This window comes from Strix aluco, chromosome 1 (genome assembly GCF_031877795.1).
Source record: "Strix aluco isolate bStrAlu1 chromosome 1, bStrAlu1.hap1, whole genome shotgun sequence".
In the NCBI taxonomy this organism is placed as follows: domain Eukaryota; kingdom Metazoa; phylum Chordata; class Aves; order Strigiformes; family Strigidae; genus Strix; species Strix aluco.
This window is the reverse complement of record NC_133931.1, coordinates 8,611,561-8,630,330: the sequence shown is the minus strand read 5'-3', so window position 1 is coordinate 8,630,330 and position 18,770 is coordinate 8,611,561. Positions and strand designations below refer to the sequence as shown.

Here is an 18,770-nt window from a genome sequence, read left to right as displayed (position 1 = left end):
AGGAAAAATATTAGTATGGGCTGGAAGAAGAAGAAGCTTAAAGTGCTGCTTGCAAGAAATAAAAGAACAAAAAGATGAGAACTTGAGAGCATGTGGACTATGTGTGCATAAAGTAGCAGTATTTTTGTGAGCACGACATGAATAAAGCCTCTTTCCCCACAGATTTGTGTCTTGTGGCTGACTGCAAACTCCAGCTGAAGTTGTTTTCCTGCAGTCGGCTGTCTGAGAGGTCTCAGCTGTGTGGCTTCTCTGTGTCTAATAGTGCGTGAGTAAACACTCCACTTTTCCCAAAGGTGTGATACTTCTGTGGCCTCACTCTTCTTCCTTGGTGCCTCCTTTCACAAAATGCTCAGGAATGTGATCATTGGTGAGATATCTCTTTCTGTCAAATTTGGCCTGATTTTGGCCAAAAGGCTCAAAAATTACTGCAAAGGGACACAGACAGGCAGACATGAACACGTACTAAGTGATTGCATAAGCTCCATTTCCCCAGGAAACAGAGACTGAAAGAAGGTCTGTTGAAAGAGAAACGTTTACTAACCAAATACCAAAGGAAACTTTGAATAAGATGTTACCAGAGTTAGAATGCAGTATTTGGATACTCGGGCCATAGAGGGAAAACTGGTCCAGACAGGCTCGATCTCTTGGGGATCTATTCATAACTTTTCTAAACATCTCATAAGGTTTCTTTCTTATTTCCTTTAATAGGAAAAAAAAAAAATTCTGAATTTATTAACAAAAAAATTAAAAAGAGCACATGGGCTAGAAGGGTAGACATATTTTCCAACAGGAAAACAAGCCCATCTGACATAGGAGATGGTTATGTTTTATAACCTTCATTCTTTTACACTTAATGCATTTTCATTGTCTTAGGGTTTTTTCCTAACTAAAGGTATGTATAATCTAACTCAACCTTGGAAATTCACTAACATATTTACAGTGCTGGGAAGCCCCAGTGTGATTGAAAAGGTCAAATCTGATTCTAGTCTTACCTAGACCCAACTGGGAGCAATGACACTGGCCACAGTGAATTTCCAGCAGAACAGAGGAGATTTCCCTCCTTGTGTAGCCAACTCCATCCCACAGAGTGGAGAATAATGCTGCACTAGGAGAAGGAAAAAAGGCCCATGTGAATGAATAGTTGTGTAATTCTGTGGTCACTGATCTAGAGAATAGAAATACCATGGTGTTCACATTATCCACAGTGGGTGAAGTCATTTTTTGGAGTATGTCATAAAATTACTTGTCAAGGAGACCATGATATGAAGCAGGCCAACCTACGAAGGGAGCAGACTGTGCTGCTTCAGGAATGTGTGCAATATTGGTTGGGATTCTTCATCCTTTCATCCTTTCATAGTTTGTTAGTCAATATATTTTCCTTTCTTTTCATGTGCATCAAGAAAAACATCTGCAGGAGGCAAACCCAAAGGTTAATTCCTCCCCTGCACTTCCCACATTTGTTCAAATAGTTGAACTAATATTTATGAATAATGCATTGCACCCATGAATGCCACAAATCAATGCAACTCCAAGGACTTCCTTTTTATACCAACTGAGACTCAGACTCAATATATGTTATTAATCCAGCTTCTTTTATTGGTTAGAAAATATTATGTAAATGTTTATTTCCAGAAGACTACTTTTCTACAGCAAGGATTTATCAGAGCTCATTCATATTTCTGGCAGGTTCCTATGGCCTGTTCATTCTGGTTATTAATTATTCTCAGAGCTTGGCTTCTTATTTGTGTGGTTGTTACTGGTTGTTTTTTTTTTCTTTTTTATTCTAAGTTCTGTTTGAAAACTTGAATTAAGAAACTGATAGTTTTTGAGAGTGGATACTGAGACAGGAAAAACACTGGATACTCCAGAGTACTGTTGCTGCTGTCATGAATGCCTGGTACTGGTTCAAAACCATCAGAATATCTTTTTTTCCCACATAGTGGCCACATAAATGTCCAACAGGAAATTATGAGAATTTAAGAATAAATGAACACAACAGTCAGGCCATTGCTTTTGATGTAACAAGAAAATACAATATCTGAAGTTACTGGCATCAATAATTGAAAATCTAATGTAACACATATTTATAAATTCATATAAAGTTCTACAATTTTTTAAAATGGGAACTTACAGAAACTAGTATTTTAATGGCTTGGGTTTTTGTTACTGTCATTCAAACCCTCATGTTCTCACTCACAGTGGAAGAGCTCAGCCGCTGTCGGCCAGATTAATACTGCTGAAATCAACAGTCACACAGATTGACACCAGCTGAAGACCTGTCCTCATAAATCTGAGTCTATTTATGGGGGATGAAACCACAGTCATGTCTCCCCACAGGCAGTATTCTCGCTCTAATATAAATGGTTTTGGCTGCATGAGTGAATTAAATATTGACGGTTCCATTTTTCAGACTTAGCTGTGGCTTCACCTGTATCAGTGGATTTGATTTATACCACCTCTTTGGAGAAATAATCACTCAGTCTTGGAGTGCTGACAATCAGGCTGGTTTACCTGAACTAGCTGAATTTCTTTTTAGCTGTTGAGTGTATTATCAGCCTTACAAGTATGCCAGAACAAGGAGTGCAAGCCCACAGCATTGTGCATTCTTAGTCTGTAATGGAAACCTGGGTTGAATAACATTTCCAGTCACCTCCCTTCACCTGGCATTTGTAAGGGACCAGATGGATTTACCACATTAGCTCCTCGCTGGTACCTTCTGCATCATGGTAAAAGGGATACAAGGCTGAACAGGAGCAAAGGAGCTTTTGACTCTCTATCCATATTGTGATACGCATCCATCTTCTGTGGGAAGACTGTTTATACAGCAAAAGTGAGTCCTCCTGCTGTATTGCAGCTTCTTGCACTCTGTGGTGTCAAGTCTCATCTACAAAGGCCAGCAACTCTGTGGAAATGAGATATTCACCTGTGTTGAAGTGGGGCTGACTGAGTGCTCAGATGCTTGATGTTATCAAGAGTCAGCTAAACCAGATGTTTTCATACTTCTGTTTCTAAAGCTTCTTTGATATTTCAAAGCACCAGGCTGATGTAACTCTCCTTCCCATCACCTAAGTAGTAATAACAACAACAATAATAGATTATGCACTTCCCTTCCCATTCCAGTATGTGCCTCCTGAAGAGGGTGAGGGTCCTAGCCTTCCTGCTGACTGCAGGCCCAGCGGGGGCCCTGCTATTCAGCAAGAAAATCCTGCATGGAAGGGGTGTCTTATCCATCACCCCGGCATGAAGAAAGGCAGAAAAAAGGGTACCCTGGTAGAAAACCAACACAGCTACTTGTTTGGCTTGTTTAAAAGCCAGATTCATGACTCAGCCTTTACCTTTTATGAGTCAGGAAATTCCAAGGTGCTCTTTTTTCCCTTGGACTTGTTGACAGACTCAGATCTCACTTATTACAGGGTAAATCCACTACAGGCAAGGAGCTATTCCTCACACACATTTGCAGGCAAGAGCAGCACCCATACTCCCCGAACTCTCTCTGTTCTTAGCAGTCCCTGTGTTCTTTGGCCAGCTACGGCCTTCAGTAAAAGTGTCAGGTACATCAAACAGCATAAAATAAATCAATCCATTTCACAGTTTATTTAGTCTAAAAAGACTGCAAAATGGAGTCAAATTGAGAAACCTGTTTATGTGGCTGAGAGGCCCAAGGGACATATTGAGAAAGAACTGATATTAAAGTGTTAGGCTAACAGAATCAGAACTAGTTTGCACTGGGGCGTGCTACCTGTTTCCAGTTCACTGTGGATGGTGTGACTGCAGAGTGATGGATAGTTGCATTTGCAGACATAACGTTCATAGAAGGTGAAAGGTAAAGAGACAACAGTCATTAAAGCTATAACATTGCTTCAAGGTCCAGAAAACCAATTAGACACAGAGACTTAAAAGCAATGTGGCTTCCTTGTTTTATTGAAGAGTCAGTGGTGATTTACTGAACCCTTGCATGTTTATATGTTGGAAGAAGGTACTGAATTCTCATCAGCCAAGCAGACATTGGCAGAAAGATGAAACTAGAAAACTCAGACTGAAAATATGGCACAAAATTAATAGTGAATGTAACTGAACTCACCAAAACATGAAGTGGATTTTCCATCATTTGAAGATCTTAAATTGAATTTAAGTCTTTGAACTAGACTGAGAAGTATCTTTAAAGCCTCAATTTATTTGGGTCAGTACAAGACTCCCCAGGATTAAGCCAGGGTGATACAAGATTGCAATGACCTCTTTTAGCATTGTCATCCTTAGAGGGAACTGAGAGACCCCAGAATTAGAAGCCAAGGTGTGGGCTGCTGCCATCACTGAGTTAAACAAGAGCCTAAATATCCCTGTCATTTGAGACTTCATGAAATAACCTTACACCCAGCCACACCTGTAAGTGCACGATGTGCCATATCCACAGAGGAATTGCTATCAGAACGGCTGCTGAGGCAGCTGGATGTCTCAGCATCCCTGCCCTGGATCTGCAGGCACACTCCTTGATCCCTGTCTCATCCAAGCTAAGACAGTGTCTGGTTTATGATCACCACATCACAAACTCCCATGACCAACATGAGATGAGTTGTGGAGCTGCAAGCAACCAGATGTCCACATCTCAAAGACTCCATCCTTACTGACACACTTGACCACAGCATTAGCTAAGGAATTCACCGTGGGGAATGAAATATGAGGGGGAAATGGTCAAAAGAGCGTGAGATAACCAAATGTTTTTGGGGAAAAAAACAAAAACAACACATGGTGTCATTTATAAAGTATTCTTTCCCTTGATTTTGGAGTCTGATAAGCCAGGAGCTTTGAACTCTTGCTCCTGTTCCATTTGCAATGCTATTTTTGCTAGGGCTGCTAGCATGGCCCCTTCAGCTCCAAGCCATCAAGGGCGACTTGTATGAGGTATTAGTCACCTACTTTACATTAGCCTAGGCTAATCCATCTAGTTTCACCTCTATTTTTAAGAATCCATCTCACCTATGTCAGAGGACTTCCACTCTCAAAATGCTCCTTTCACTTCACAAAGTATTCAGGGATTGGGACTCCAAAGTCAGACACTGAGTAGTAGCCACGTGCAGATGAACACCACCCAGGTGACGTGAAGACAGCAGGCTTCCTTCTAGATTCCTCAGCAGAGAAAGAGAGTCCCCGTGACTGAGTTATTGCTGGTGTATGAGGAATGATGTATGCTGGTGACAGAGAGGGGTGGGAGAGAAATATTGAAATAGAGAGAGGTGGAATGGATGAACAGAGGAGGAAGTGAGGAAAGAGAGGAAAGGTTATAGAAGAAGGAGAACAGAAACAGCCCTGGAGGAACCTGAGAGAAAATACATTCCCCAACCTGGTCTTCAGGGTGGTATGTCCTGGGAAGGGGCTATGGTAGGGATGAAGGTGCTGGAGGAGGAAGACAGAAGGTGGCACTTCCTCTAGTTTGCAGCCAAGCTCTGGCCAAATCGTTTCCCAGGTCAGCCGGGTGTCCAAACTGTCACACAAAAAATCTGGTCCTTTTAGAACTCCCTGGTCCAGCTGATGCAAAACTATTAAACTGCCCACGTCACAGCACAAAGGGGTGAAAGTCGCTGTTAGAATACGTGTTACTAGAGTGCAGCTTCCTTGCCCTCCCCTCCCCACCCACCGTCACCCGCAGCCTTGAGCGTTCAGCCGTGCCGGGTCCGGGGAGCAAGGCCCACCGCAGTGCCAGCTCCCCTGGAGGGCTGGGATGGCTGCTGGGGGGTCTGGGGTGGCTCACCCCAACCGCACCTCGCACACCTGAGTTACAGGAGGTAGCCAAGGCTGGGCAGAGGTTAAGGCACCATCTCAGTTGTAGTTTGGCCATCAGAGTGTTCAGCCAGCCATCACTCCCAGCCTGTCACACCAAGCAGGAGCCTACTTTCAAATTTACCTTGACACCTCTTTTAGCCTGTATCTTGACTCTTTCTTGGGTTAAGATCTTGGGTAAAGCTGTTTAATAGGATTTTTCTTCCCTTTGCAAGCAATCATTTTCCTTATACTATTTTATTTCCATTTAAGGAAGAAAAAGACTAAATCCTTTCAGATTCAAATTTAGAAGGGTGAGGGAAAATGTTGTGCCTGTGCCTAGGTAAAAGGAGAAAAACAGATCAGAGATGACCCAGCTAAAATCAGGGTGTGCATTAACAGGCATACAGGTGATCAGAGTTCAGCTCTGTTCAGGGTGGGGTTTGCACTCCCATGTACCTGGGCAATACTTGTTATGCCCACTGCTGGCACAGGATAGAAATATTACTGGGCCCAAGAGCTGATGCAGGCTCTGATACGCTCCACCAAAACCACAGAAGGGGTGCATAGCACGGTGGGGGGTAGCGTGCCCTTCCTTTTGATCCCCATGTGAGTTGCTCTGTAAAGAGGGGGGTCCCCAGGGAGCCGGCAGACTGCCTCCCGCGGGGTGCGCTCACGGGACAAAGATCCTTCTGCACTTCAAATGAAGCCACTCTCTTTTAAAGATTAAATAAATCAAACATCTGTGCATATTTGTATACATGTCAGGTCATTAATCATAATCAGTAAAGGCAGATCAAACGTTTCATGCTGTACTAAGTTGCAAGAGTGTGAATGCCATAAGCAACGAGGGGTAAGCTCTGAGCCTTTCGGTGCTGTGCTGAAATCTCAGCTCGATGGACCACGGCACGGCAGCTTTCCCTTTAAGAGCCCTTTGGCTAACTGCGATACACTGAAATGCAGGAGGTGGGACAACACCACACACAAAAATGAAGAAGTGAAGGCAGGAAAAGTTTCTCCAGAGGAAAAATGCAGGGCTTGTCCTTCACCCTGACGTCAGATCTGTCTTTAATAAAATCCCCAAAGAGCCAAGAGAAAAAGGCAGAGTGCCTAGGCTAGGTTGCCAGTTCAGGATTGCTCTGCATTCCCCAAAGTGGTGTTTTTGTTCAAAACGGCTCTAAATCTGGGTTCAATCAATGTATTTAATCCCGGCTTCCAGGGATGAGGTGGCTTTTGCCCTGGATTCTAGCAACAAGCAGCATTTTGCAGGTGAGTTTGGAAACTGCAGGAGAGACTCGTCTTCTGCAAACACACTTGGGTTTAATGCACGGTGGGCTGGGAGAGCCGAGTGCGGTGCATGAGGGAAGGTGGGCACTGGTGAGCTTTGGGGAGGGGGGAGATGTGAGAGCTAGGAGGGAAAGGTGAGATGTGGAGGGGAAGAGGAAAGGAGAGGAAAGGAAAGGAGGGGAAAGGAAAGGAAAGGAGGGGAAAGGAAAGGAAAGGAGGGGAAAGGAAAGGAAAGGAAAGGAAAGGAAAGGAAAGGAAAGGAAAGGAAAGGAAAGGAAAGGAAAGGAAAGGAAAGGAAAGGAAAGGAAAGGAAAGGAAAGGAAAGGAAAGGAAAGGAAAGGAAAGGAAAGGAAAGGAAAGGAAAGGAAAGGAAAGGAAAGGAAAGGAAAGGAAAGGAAAGGAAAGGAAAGGAAAGGAAAGGAAAGGAAAGGGAGAAAAGTACAGAAGTGTCTCTGAGTTGAGGCCATCTCTGCTCAGCATCCAGGTGGATCTGTACAGAAACTGTACTGTGGGGTTTGCTCTTTTTTTTTTTTTTTTTTTTTTTAATTTTTCCTGTTATTGCTACTATTTCTATTGTGAAGCAAACGAAGGACGAACAGATCACCCATTCCTGCTCTAAGCAGCCAGGGTGAGGCTGTTAGGGGAGCGGGTTGGAGGGGGAAAGGGCAGGTCCCCGCCGGGCGGCGGTGCCCACGGCGGGCAGGGCCCGAAGCCGTCCCGGGGCGGGGACCGGAGCCGGGCCCGGGCGGTGCCGCTGCCCGCAGGTGTGCCGCTGCCTGGGGGCCGGCAGAGCAGGGGGCTTTGCTGTCCCCTCCCCCGACCTCTGTAGCTGCCCGATCCACGCAGGCGGTAGCTGCTGTCCTTCCCCTTCTCTTTGGGCTCTCTACGAGAGAGCCAATCTCACAGAAGGTGTTTGCGTTTTGCTTTTCTTGTCCCGGTGCGGCTTGTGTCGCATCCCCGGGCAGGGGCTGGCTGCGGGGAGGTGCTGCGGCGGGTGCGGGGGTGCCTGTCCCCCGCCTCGGGTCCCCCACCCGCACCCCCATCCCCGGAGGCAACGCTGGGCTCGGGGACCCCGAAAGAGAGGTTGATCCTAGGGACCCGCTTGGGCTACGCGGCTTGAGGCATTCCCCGAGCCAGACACGTGTGAAGCGGTGTCTGAGCATCGCTGCTGCTCGAAGCGGGGGGAGCATCAACTGCTTCGCACAGGGGGGATTTTGCTTTGCAGGGCTGCTGGCATCAGGGGCTGGCTTGCGAGATAAAGCGGGGCTCTAAAGCAAGAAAGTAGCAGGCGTGGTGCGGTACACCAGACGCACCTGCGTGAAAGCAGATGGCAAAGTGATAAGTCCTGTGTGAATGTGGAGATGGACTGATAATGGTGCCTCTTCTAGGAGAGAAAAAAAAAAAAAAAGCAACACAAAACACAAAACTAACAGCAAACAAACAAAATGCACCTCTTGGGCTCTCTGAGGTAAGTTGATTCTTACCTCAGTTGATTTTTGTTGAGCAAGTAAAAAGTCATGCGGAGGGAGGGCCCCCCCACCCCCCCAAACAGTGTTATTAGAGGAGATCTGTGTGAACCTTGTAAATTTTACAGTGGTTGTCCTGGGCTCCCTTGATATCAAAGCTGTTTGTAAAAAAAGCTGCTGTAGCGTGAAAGTATGTGTGAGTGCATGCAGACACATGCGCCTGCTGTGGGGGTAAGTGAGTGCAATCCAACTATTGCTGGCAGCATGTTTGGTCTAAACACTTAAAAGTGTTCAAAAGAGAACCAAAATAAACCAAAAAGAGACCTGTGTCTTGACTGTTTCAATTCAAGTTCTCCACTGAATGGAGCAAGTTTAGCTGTGTCGCTCTGGAGCATCCCAGGAGCACTGTCAGCTCCTGAGCACACCTGTGGAGTTGGGCTTTAGAAGGTTGTGCTTAGAAACCATTGAGTAGGAACGATTTCGCTCCAGTAATGAACTGGCTTTCTGGGGGTCTTCTCCACATCTGAACTAGGGTAGGAAGGGGGATTGGTAGGCTGATGAAGGGCAGATTTCTGTCTGGTGTACATAAGGGAGTGAAGGAACAGGGATGAAAAGAGTGTATAGCATGGAGGGATGAGAGGGGCTGGGGAGAGCAACTGGGATGCAGTATTAATCTGTGTAATACTTAAAGGAATTTTGGGAGAAGAGCAGGCTGAGTTTGGTCTGCTTAAGGGGAGGATGTCTGAAGGAGCAAGGGATATTGCAATTAGTGTGGGATATTGTGAATATTTAGCTGGCATGGCCACTCTGCTCATGAGGGACATCTCAGCAAAATCATACGGGTCATAATAGATGAGTGCTGATAAAGCTCTGACACCATCCCACCTCATTGTCTGTTGTGTTACACCTTTGATGACATTATCACAGCAGTAATAAAGATCTTTCCAACACTGCAGAGGCATCCATGGAGTGGTAGCATCAGGCAGGACACTGTGCACAGGCAAAGCCCTGTGGTGTCCCTGGGGATTTGTCACTCGTCACATGTATGAAGAAATATGGACAGAAAAAGATGCTCCACTGGGAAAGAGGAGGTTGGACTTTCCGGAATATACCTGGAATACTTGTTCCAGGGAGAATAGCAGGGGAGTTAAAACAGGAAGGTCAGGCAAGTCTCCAAGGGCATTTCAGAAGGCAGCTGTCAGGTTCTGCGGGAGTGTCCCCCGTCCCCCAGTACTGCGTTAAGCTACAGGCCATAACTGGGTTCTTCAACAGTTTTATCAACATGGTTTTTTTATTAGGGCATAACTGCACAGGCAATGGGCTTGGGAAGAGAAAAATAGCTGAACATAGCTGGAATTTCAGGCATAAGTTTTCAAACATTTCTTAAAATATTTTTTTTGCATAGATATAAGGGCAGAGACCATGGGAGCTGAAGTCCCATCAACTAGGCTGAGATTCCTCAGTGCCTGAGTCATTTCTGCAGCAAGGACTTTAAGGGTGGATGCGTTGGGCCCTTTCAGTGCTGCACATTGAGGAATCAGAGTCAGGATCTTCTGCCTCTAGTCCTGATGACTGAGCAGATATAAGACCCTTCTGAAGATGGGACAAAATTTCCCAAACCAGGGTGATGAGTAGAAAACCAATTCTGCATTTTGTAGAAAATTAGTAAAAGAGATTACATAGGAAGAAGAACAGCACTGGAGGTTTCTAAAATATTTGAAGTGGAGGAATAGGTGGTGTGTGGATCTAAAAATCTAAAATTTAAAGGGTGAATGGAAACCTGCAGACTTTTCCTTTAATTGTGAGGGTAAGCAGCAAGTGAAATAGCAAAGAATTATGTCCTTCATCACATCAGTTAGTAGGCAGGTATTGACACTTTTATTTGATATGGTGGCAGTCATGACACACAGTCACCGGGCTTTTAGCTTTAGTGGGAGGAGAGAGATGTTCAAAGGTGGTTTTATATAGGCATCATTTCCTTTGTGAGCATTGATTTCACTAGATAGTCACTGATAACGACCCAAGTTCAGGGCTGCCTCAGGCTGTGTGGAAAGTTGAGAACCGTAATGCATGGGTTTTCCTTCTCCTTTTTGTAAGATTTATTGGCACAGATCTTGGCACAGGCCAAGAATTTAATTTGCAAAATGTTTGGATTTGGTGGCAGGAAAGAATTACTACATTTCTTTGGGCTCTTCCAGGCAAAACCACACTCTGACCAAACATGAACCAAAAATAATAATAAAAAAAATAGCACCATGGATTGATTTATTAATTTATCTATTTGCTTTGCTAGCAGCTCATATGTAGTCTAATGATAAAGATTCCAGGCATTCTTGCAAAATCCTATGGCTCTTCAGCGGAGGTGAGCTGAGGTTTATCTGTTTTTCTTAATGGAAGGCTACAGCCTTGCAACATGGATAATGATGTATATATAGATAATCTTAGGCAGCGTAGGTTCAAAGTTGATGTGTCCTGTCCCTCTAACCTTCCCACTATTTTCTGTTGATTGACAGCATCTGGTTTCCAGAGACAGGCTTGATACACATCTCTTTAGAAGGGTTCCTATCCTACACTTCCATAAATTGTAGATGCCAATTAAAATTGCTCTGGTTATAGCAGCTGAAGATTCAGCTATGCAAATGAGTATCTTGTGGTTTGAAGCTGGTAGACATAATCCCCGTGGGTATGGCTGCATCATACGTGGGGCTTTCCCAAAGCTGATCTTTTATTTGGCAGCCCCCCCTCACAAATCCGCTTGCAGAATGAAATCATTGTCAAGGCAACATCCTGAAGGTAGCACTGAATGTGATTCACGTGGATCAGGGCTCCAGACCCAAGTCTGTTTCTGATGAAGATGCCTCCTGAATATACAAGCACACCCACACAGAGTTTTCACTGAGAGCGGCAGGCTTTTATGCATTTTCTTCATAATTTCTCCTATCAGTGTCTGAATTTGCTTTGTTAGCTATCAGATGCCAGTGTACAGCTGCCAACAATAACCAAGACAGAGCTGGGGACAGGAATTGGCTTCTTCACTCCTCTCACAGTTATGCCACTGCCAGTTTGTGCCCACTTGGGCAGGTCCTGTCCCCATTTCACACTGCAACAGTCCTGCATCCATTGCGAGTACTTTGCTAGTGGGGCTTCTCTAGGGAAAGGCATTAGTTAAAAATGGTAGGTGTGGGTTTTAGCAAAAGCATGAGATTTACATGATGCTACTGGGTGTCTGTCCTTTGAAAGACTCGTGCATGTTTAGCTTCTTCTGTCTTCCCCAGGTGCTATGAAAAGGCACTGGTCAAAAATTTCAGAAGTCCTCCACACCCACATGGGACATTGGACTTCTTTCTTCAGAAGCTCTAGGCTCCCACGTTGGGATGTTAAGAGTTGCTTTAGCATCTTGCCAGTGCTCAGCTTACTGGGAACTGCTCTTTTTGGATGGCCTCAGTGTCCCAGCGGGGTCTTGAGCATTCCTGTCTGAACAGCCCTGGCTCTCATGCACGAGTGGAAATGAAGCTGTTTTAAACAAAAAAGGAATAGTATCATGTATGTGAACATTGGCAGCTGTGGCCTGGCAAAAGCTGAACGCCCACAGCTTCAGCTGAAGATACATTTGAGTATCAAGCCTGACAGTGTCTTATGTTGTGGACCAGAAAGCAGGGTAAGGTTTTCTCTTTCAGATTTGTCACCAGGAGGTGCAGGTAGGCACCCTGGATTAAAATCTTCCCCCTGAGGCCCTCTTTGTTTTCTTATAATATTGCTCAACCATCCTCATTCTTAGGGACCTTATGTTAAAACTAGAATTTTCTGTTTCTGTTGAATAGAAACTTTGACTGACCACTGTCAGCTTGACAGTGATGGGCCCAAAGTCTACCTATTTGTTTTCTTTCTGTGTTATGATGTCCACCACGAATTCAGACCCAGTTTCTTGGACTGAGCTTACAGCACCCAATTTCCCCATCACTTCCTCTTCCAAGTTTTGTCCCACCCAGGGTCGGCTGCATCCTGAGATGAGCTACCTTCAGCCTCCCATTGCTGTAGGTTGGCAGGGGGATCACAGGGCTTTATTTTTACAGATGTGTTCCTGGGTCAAGAGACTGACTCTGCTGCTTTAGAAGCTCTGTGCAGATGTTCTCCAGTGCTACTCTAGGTTTCCTAGTGGTGGGTGGGGATCACTGGTTCTCCTGAACCTTGGTGGTCTCCCAGCTCTGGGGGCTACCTCCACTGGTGTCTCTTATTTATTGCATCCGTACTGAAACCTTATGTGTTTCCCTCTTGGCTGCTGCTTATTCTGGCATCCTGGGTGAAGCTTCTGAAGTGCTTCTAATGCCCTGTGCCTTCTAATAGACTGCTTCTGGGCTTTGATTGTAATCCTTGCATCTGGGCTAGGTGTGGGAAAGTAGAAGGGAAAAAAGGCATTTTTACCCCTGTGAGTGCCAACAGCTGGCTCTGCTTTACAAGTAATTCTGCTTGTGGATGAGGAAGGAAAGGAGAGCCTTTACGCTGAAACAGCTGTGGAAGAAGATAACACTTAAGCTAAGTTTTGCAGCACAACTTGAATAATGAATTTCTAATACTTGGGTTGGTAATGCATTCCAGGACTTCGTGGTCATCTCTGTGTTCCTCTTCTCTTTCTCAATAGCTCCCATGTTGTTCTTCTGTTTTATTAGTCTGGGTCTGTCATTCTACTTAACCTATAAACCAAATGAGAGATGAGCAAGTTGGAAGGCCAAGTTTCATGAACTCCAGGATGGCATGCAATGAGCCCAAAGGGAAACCTGAGAAGTATTTGCAGAAGTAATTGTGGGCTCATGCATCATCCATGGAAGGTTGTGAGTCACCTGGATCCTGATGTTGCTGGACATGTGCACAATCATGGAGCAATTCCAGGCCTGCAAAATGACCTTCTCCTAAGAGCTTGCTGTGCAGATTGAGAAGGAGTTATAAGAAAAAATGTCTTGTGCTTGGTTGATGGGGCAGCATAGCAAGGCCACTTGGTCCAGCATTTCATTGACACTCGGATGAACAGAACTCACAATACCTGTAATGCTTTGGCTGCTTTTATACCTTTTTCTTAGAGCTGAAACAAACTCCTACTCTTAAGGGGAACCTGTCCTTTCCCTTCCTTGCATACTGAAATCATGTCCAGTGAAAGGCTTCCAGGTGGATATAAAGCATTGGGTTTATTATTCAATGTCTAGCATGCAACTGTCTAGCTTGGCTGAGTAGCTACATTAGATTTAAAAACATGGAACTATTATATGTAGTATTTGTATATAATGAAAAGAACACAGTAAAGTCAGTAGCAGTAAGCAATTTTGTAGTTCTGTACAATACCTGACACACAACCTGCTACGTGCCACCTAGAAGAGTGTAACCCACATAGATTTAACAGCTTGACAAAAATTGCTCTGGATGACTCAGGGATTTTGAGTGGGGGATTGTTTCTTTCTCTTGCTGAAGTTTCCTGATCTCTGTATATATATGCCTGGCCTGTGACAGGATGATTACACAGAAAAGAAGGGAGTATGTCTTCACTGAAACCCGGTTTGGTGCTTTTTGGGGACAACACTAATCACCTGAAGCAGTGACTCTGGTGAATTTGTTTTACTCCATGAAGGGGCCAGACTTCTTGCAGTGGGCAGACAGCTAATGAGCCAGGGCTCTGCAGAGAGACTGGTAACTTCCCCAGAAAAGTGCCATCACTATCTTGAAGCATCTCCTGACCGTGCTCTAAACACTTGTGTCATTGTCACTGCCATGCCAGATAAATGATGTCCTTGGCATTCTCGTATTTGTGGTGCAAGAGTCTGCATCTGTGTTTTTTGGACTTGTGGATCCTCCTTTCTGGGTTTTAAAGCCCACCAAAATATGCCTGGATGTGTATGATGACCAAGAAGGCTATAGCTTGCATTTCTGATCACCAGCTTATATCTGCTGTGACAAAGAGAACCTTCTGTATCTGGGCTGATAAGAAGGCAGAGACATCGAAATCCATATAAGGGAAATTAAGCACTCCTCCAAATGGCTGGCACATGTACTTGGCTGCCCGCAGGCTACTAATTCCCTGGTTTTAGAGTAACAGCTGGGTCACTTTAGCTGTTTAGCAAGGAAGGACCAAACCACAAGAACTGCAGCCAGTGTTGAGAATCTGAAAGTGGATTACACTATAAAAGTTTTTGGTTACATTTTTATGAGGAAAAAAGGGTGGAAAGTTAATTAGGAAAATATCCAGGTTCCATTAACTAGTTTGGCCATTCAGCAAGTGGTTTATTTATAAGCACTGTCGGCAGTATTTACTGCTGGGTCTTGGTCTTGGAGGACTAGGTCATACCCACAGAATCTGTGTGTGGGCTGATATATGTGAATGCAAGAGAATGAGGGCAAATTTAGCTGGCTTCTTTCTGTGAGTTTTTCTTCCACATTTGACCTTAGGTATTGCAATTACTGCAGTTAAATATATAATGACATCCCTGCTATTTAATGCTTGAGTTCATTTATGGAGATCATTCACTATTAATTTTCACTGTTTTATTAGAATGCTAAGTGTATGTTTTTAAAATTCATTTAAAAAGTACATATGGGTCAGAGAAGCTGCAAGCAAGTGTCTATGAGGCAGTGAATTTCTGGGGGTCACTTGACTTATTTTTCCATATTTTACATCAAAACCTGTACTAAGCTTCCTCAGTGCCCTGGGGTTCCCCAAAGAGGTGGTGTGATTGTGATCATTCAGGGTAGTGAATTCCTCACCTAACAGAGCTGCCCAGATAGGGTAAGCTCCTGAGCTTGTGGAGGAATGATTCATTACATGCCCGGGTTCAGGCTCAGATAAGATGCTTCTGTTTCTTTTAGATAATATGCTTAACTCTGTGTGATTTACATATACATATATATAATATATGGGGTCCAGGGAGGACCATGAAGATGCGCAGGGGGCTGGAGCACCTCCCCTGTGAGGACATGCTGAGAGAGTTAGAGAAGACAAGGCTTTGGGGAGACCTTATAGCGGCCTTTCAGTACTTAAAGGGGGCTACAGGAGAGATGGGGAGGGACTCTGCATCAGGGAGTGTAGGGATAGGATGAGGGGTAACGGTTTTAAACTGAAAGAAGGTAGAGTTAGGTTAGATATAAGGAAGAAATTCTTCACTGTGAGGGTGGTGAGGCACTGGAACAGGTTGCCCAGAGAAATTGTGGCTGCCCCCTCCCTGGCAGTGTTCAAGGCCAGGTTGGATGGGGCTTTAGGCAACCTGGTCTAGTGGAAGGTGTCCCTGCCCATGGCTTCCAACTCAAACCATTCTGTGATTCTATGATTCTATGATTCTATGATTCTATAATACATGTATGCATATACCCACATCCCACCTATATTTTTGTTTTGTGTCAGTTATTCCGTACTATCATGTAGGTAGTCTGTGGGCACTTGAGGAGATGTTTGTGCCATATTTTTGACTGCTTTCCCCCCGCCTCTCCCCCCACAATATTAAAATATTTTCCAGTGTATCATCTGGAAGCCTGGAGTATTTGATTAGAGGAATACATGGATATTACAGCATCACAGTTGAGATCCCTTAAAAACCTCTCCATCCTCGATGACTGTACCATTTTATAGAAGAATAATTAAAGAATTGCATTTGTCTCATTCCCGTGTGACTATATGACTGAAAAAGTGTTGATCCCGGTTTTATTGTTCACCCTGTGAAATACAGAGGAAGCCTTCTTAGAAAAGCTACCTCTACAGCCAGAGCTGTGTGGATATAAATATTTTGGCTTAACACCTTCCTCCCCATAAGTTTCCCAAATGTGGTTTTTCTGGCACAAATCGTGTCTGTGGAGCAGCCTTGGCCCAGAGGGATGCTCAGAAGAGACAGGGTGCTGTGCAGGGCTGCGGGGGAGCACCACAGCCTTGTCATTTGTGCACCAACACTGCCCTCGTGTGTCAGGGATTTTGGAGACCAAACCTGTGCCTGCATGTAGGCTCTGCGCACAGCTTGCTCTTGGCTTGCTCTAGGCTACAGGCGGACAACACCAGTTATTCGGAGACAAGCAAAAAAGTCAGCACCCATATAATTAGAAATTCATCTTTATCCTCCTGGAGACAAAACACACAGCTGGTATCCTCCTCTATGTATGAAAGCAGCAGCGTTAACTGTTTAAGGGCTGAGATGTTGCCATTTTCCACTTTGGGGTTGCTTAGGATGGGAAGTGGTAGTATTTGCATGGTGTGTTTTTTAGGAGGCATGTGGGTGCTGATGGGCATGAAGTCTAAGTAACTTTCTCCTTGTGACCTGCCAAAGCACTTCAGTGCCAGGGTGCAGGATTCCCCATGTCAGTGGGTTGTGGTAGAGCTGCAGCAATACCCTGGCCTGAGCAAGGGGTTTTGTTTTGTTGTTTGGTTTTCTATTTTATGTCAGCATGTCTTTGGATCAGAAATGGGAATTCTGTCACCTGGTTGGTTTAGACCTGGGCCCCAGCAGGTATCATAGCTGCATGCAGGCAAGAGTGAATCCCTTTGCAGTGATGCATCAAGTTATAAACTGCTGATCTCCACTGATTTGTTGGATTTGGAGGTGTTGGAGAGATGAAAGAGTCTTACCCTTTTGCAGGTATCAGGTGCATGTGATGGTTGTAAGTTAAAACACTAAGCAACTGACAGCATCTGAGAGTCAGCTCAGTGGAACAATTTCTTTTTTGCATCCAGTAAGAACTAAACAACTTAGTTTATTAGCTGTGTGTAGGAGGAGGGATCATGGTATTGTTACAGGAACAAGAAATCTAACTGCTATTTTTGGCTCTGCCACAGACATCCTGTCTGCCTCTGGGACAGTCACGTCATCTCTTAGGTCCCAGATTAAAACAGGAATATTCAATAATTTCATCCCTGTGAAAGGTGCTGCTTTCCACCATGAGCAATCCCTCCTAGAAGCAGAACGTGACATGCTTTGCTTGCTTGTGCAAGTGCCATGTGTACATTCTCATCCAGAGAGCTGATGCCTCTGAGTCTATCAGCCTTCACATTTACTGCTTACACCAGTTATTTTAGGTTCATTCTCTGGCATCTTTTTTACCAAAGCCCTGAATTTCAGTTCTGTTTTCACTGACTTCAGGAGCAGGAGGATTAATTTTCCAGCACAATATGTAATTTTCCTATACTAATAACTTCACTCCTATTCTTTTTTCTTCATGAATTTGTGCCAAGAAGTGTTCTCGTTTCCTTACTTGTAGTTTCCACTGTACTTAATTTGAAAGCAATGGTTTTGTCCCCAAAGTCTTGTAAAAGCCAAGGGCAAATCTACTGGCCTCTGTCTTTTTTCTTCCTTCCCCATTTGCAATGTGTCAGCTTTTGTTGAGGGTGGGAGGGAAGGCACAGATGCTTTGGGGGGGCTTTCTGTTGTGCATTAAAACAGGATCTGAACTTCCAGTATGTCTGGAATAATGTTTGTAGTGCAAAGCCCAGCCTGGCTTGAGAGCTGCCTCCAACCTCTACTGAGCCCCCTCCTTCCCATTGCCTGAATTTGCTCTTTTTGCAGTTTCTGGGCCAGCTCTTCAGGAACAGCCTGTTCCCCCTGTTCAGGGACTCATCACCACCCCCTCCTCTTTTTTCATAGCACATGGGACAAACTGCTGTCTGTAGCCATCACTCTGCTGACTGCTGCCCTGTAGCAGTTCTTGCTAAAAACGCAAATGCCCCTTAGAAAAGTTGTTTGGATCAGCCCATCTCTCAGGCCTTGCATAGGAGACTTACATGGGTGATCTGTCCTCCAGGCTCCTCTTGGCTCTCTCTCCCTGCGATCCTGCTGGCTCCTCATCCTTGATGCTGCTCAGCTACTGCTATGGGCAGCCAAAACATGGGTGAGAGAACTGCATGTTATCCTGTCAGTGTCAAGGACACACTGCTTCCTGGGGCTGCAGCGTGGGGCTGGACAAGGCAGTTAAACCTAGACTAGTGACCTAGGTGTCTGTGCACCCACAGCCCCTTGATATGGGGCTCCAGAGTAGAGATGGGCAAATACCTGCTGCAAAACTGAGTTGCAATGCAATGACTGTGTGAACTTACATGAGGCTTAACCAACTTTATCTAAGTCTTGCAAGCCAAATATTCTGGGCCAAGACCTGCTGATTTTCAGAAAGGGAAAGAATTATGTTTCTAGCCATGAGCTACCAGCCAAAAGAAGGATCCTTCCCATGCCAGGTCTGTAGCATTCTAAATGTGGCGCTCCATGGAAATCCAGACCAACACAGAAAAGATGTAGAGAACTTGCCCATGAC

General features: G+C 44.8%; 1 protein-coding gene across 1 annotated transcript in view; it reads left to right on the top strand.

Annotated features, from left to right (window-relative positions):
- The first annotated feature begins 6,784 nt into the window (after positions 1-6,784).
- The window catches only part of CCN4 (cellular communication network factor 4), a 35,427-nt gene continuing 23,441 nt past the window's right edge, over positions 6,785-18,770 (top strand). Inside the window, exon 1 of the mRNA XM_074846523.1 lies at positions 6,785-7,023. Coding sequence (XP_074702624.1) covers positions 6,976-7,023 — 48 coding nt within the window. The 5' untranslated portion in view covers positions 6,785-6,975. The remainder of the gene's footprint in view (positions 7,024-18,770) is intronic.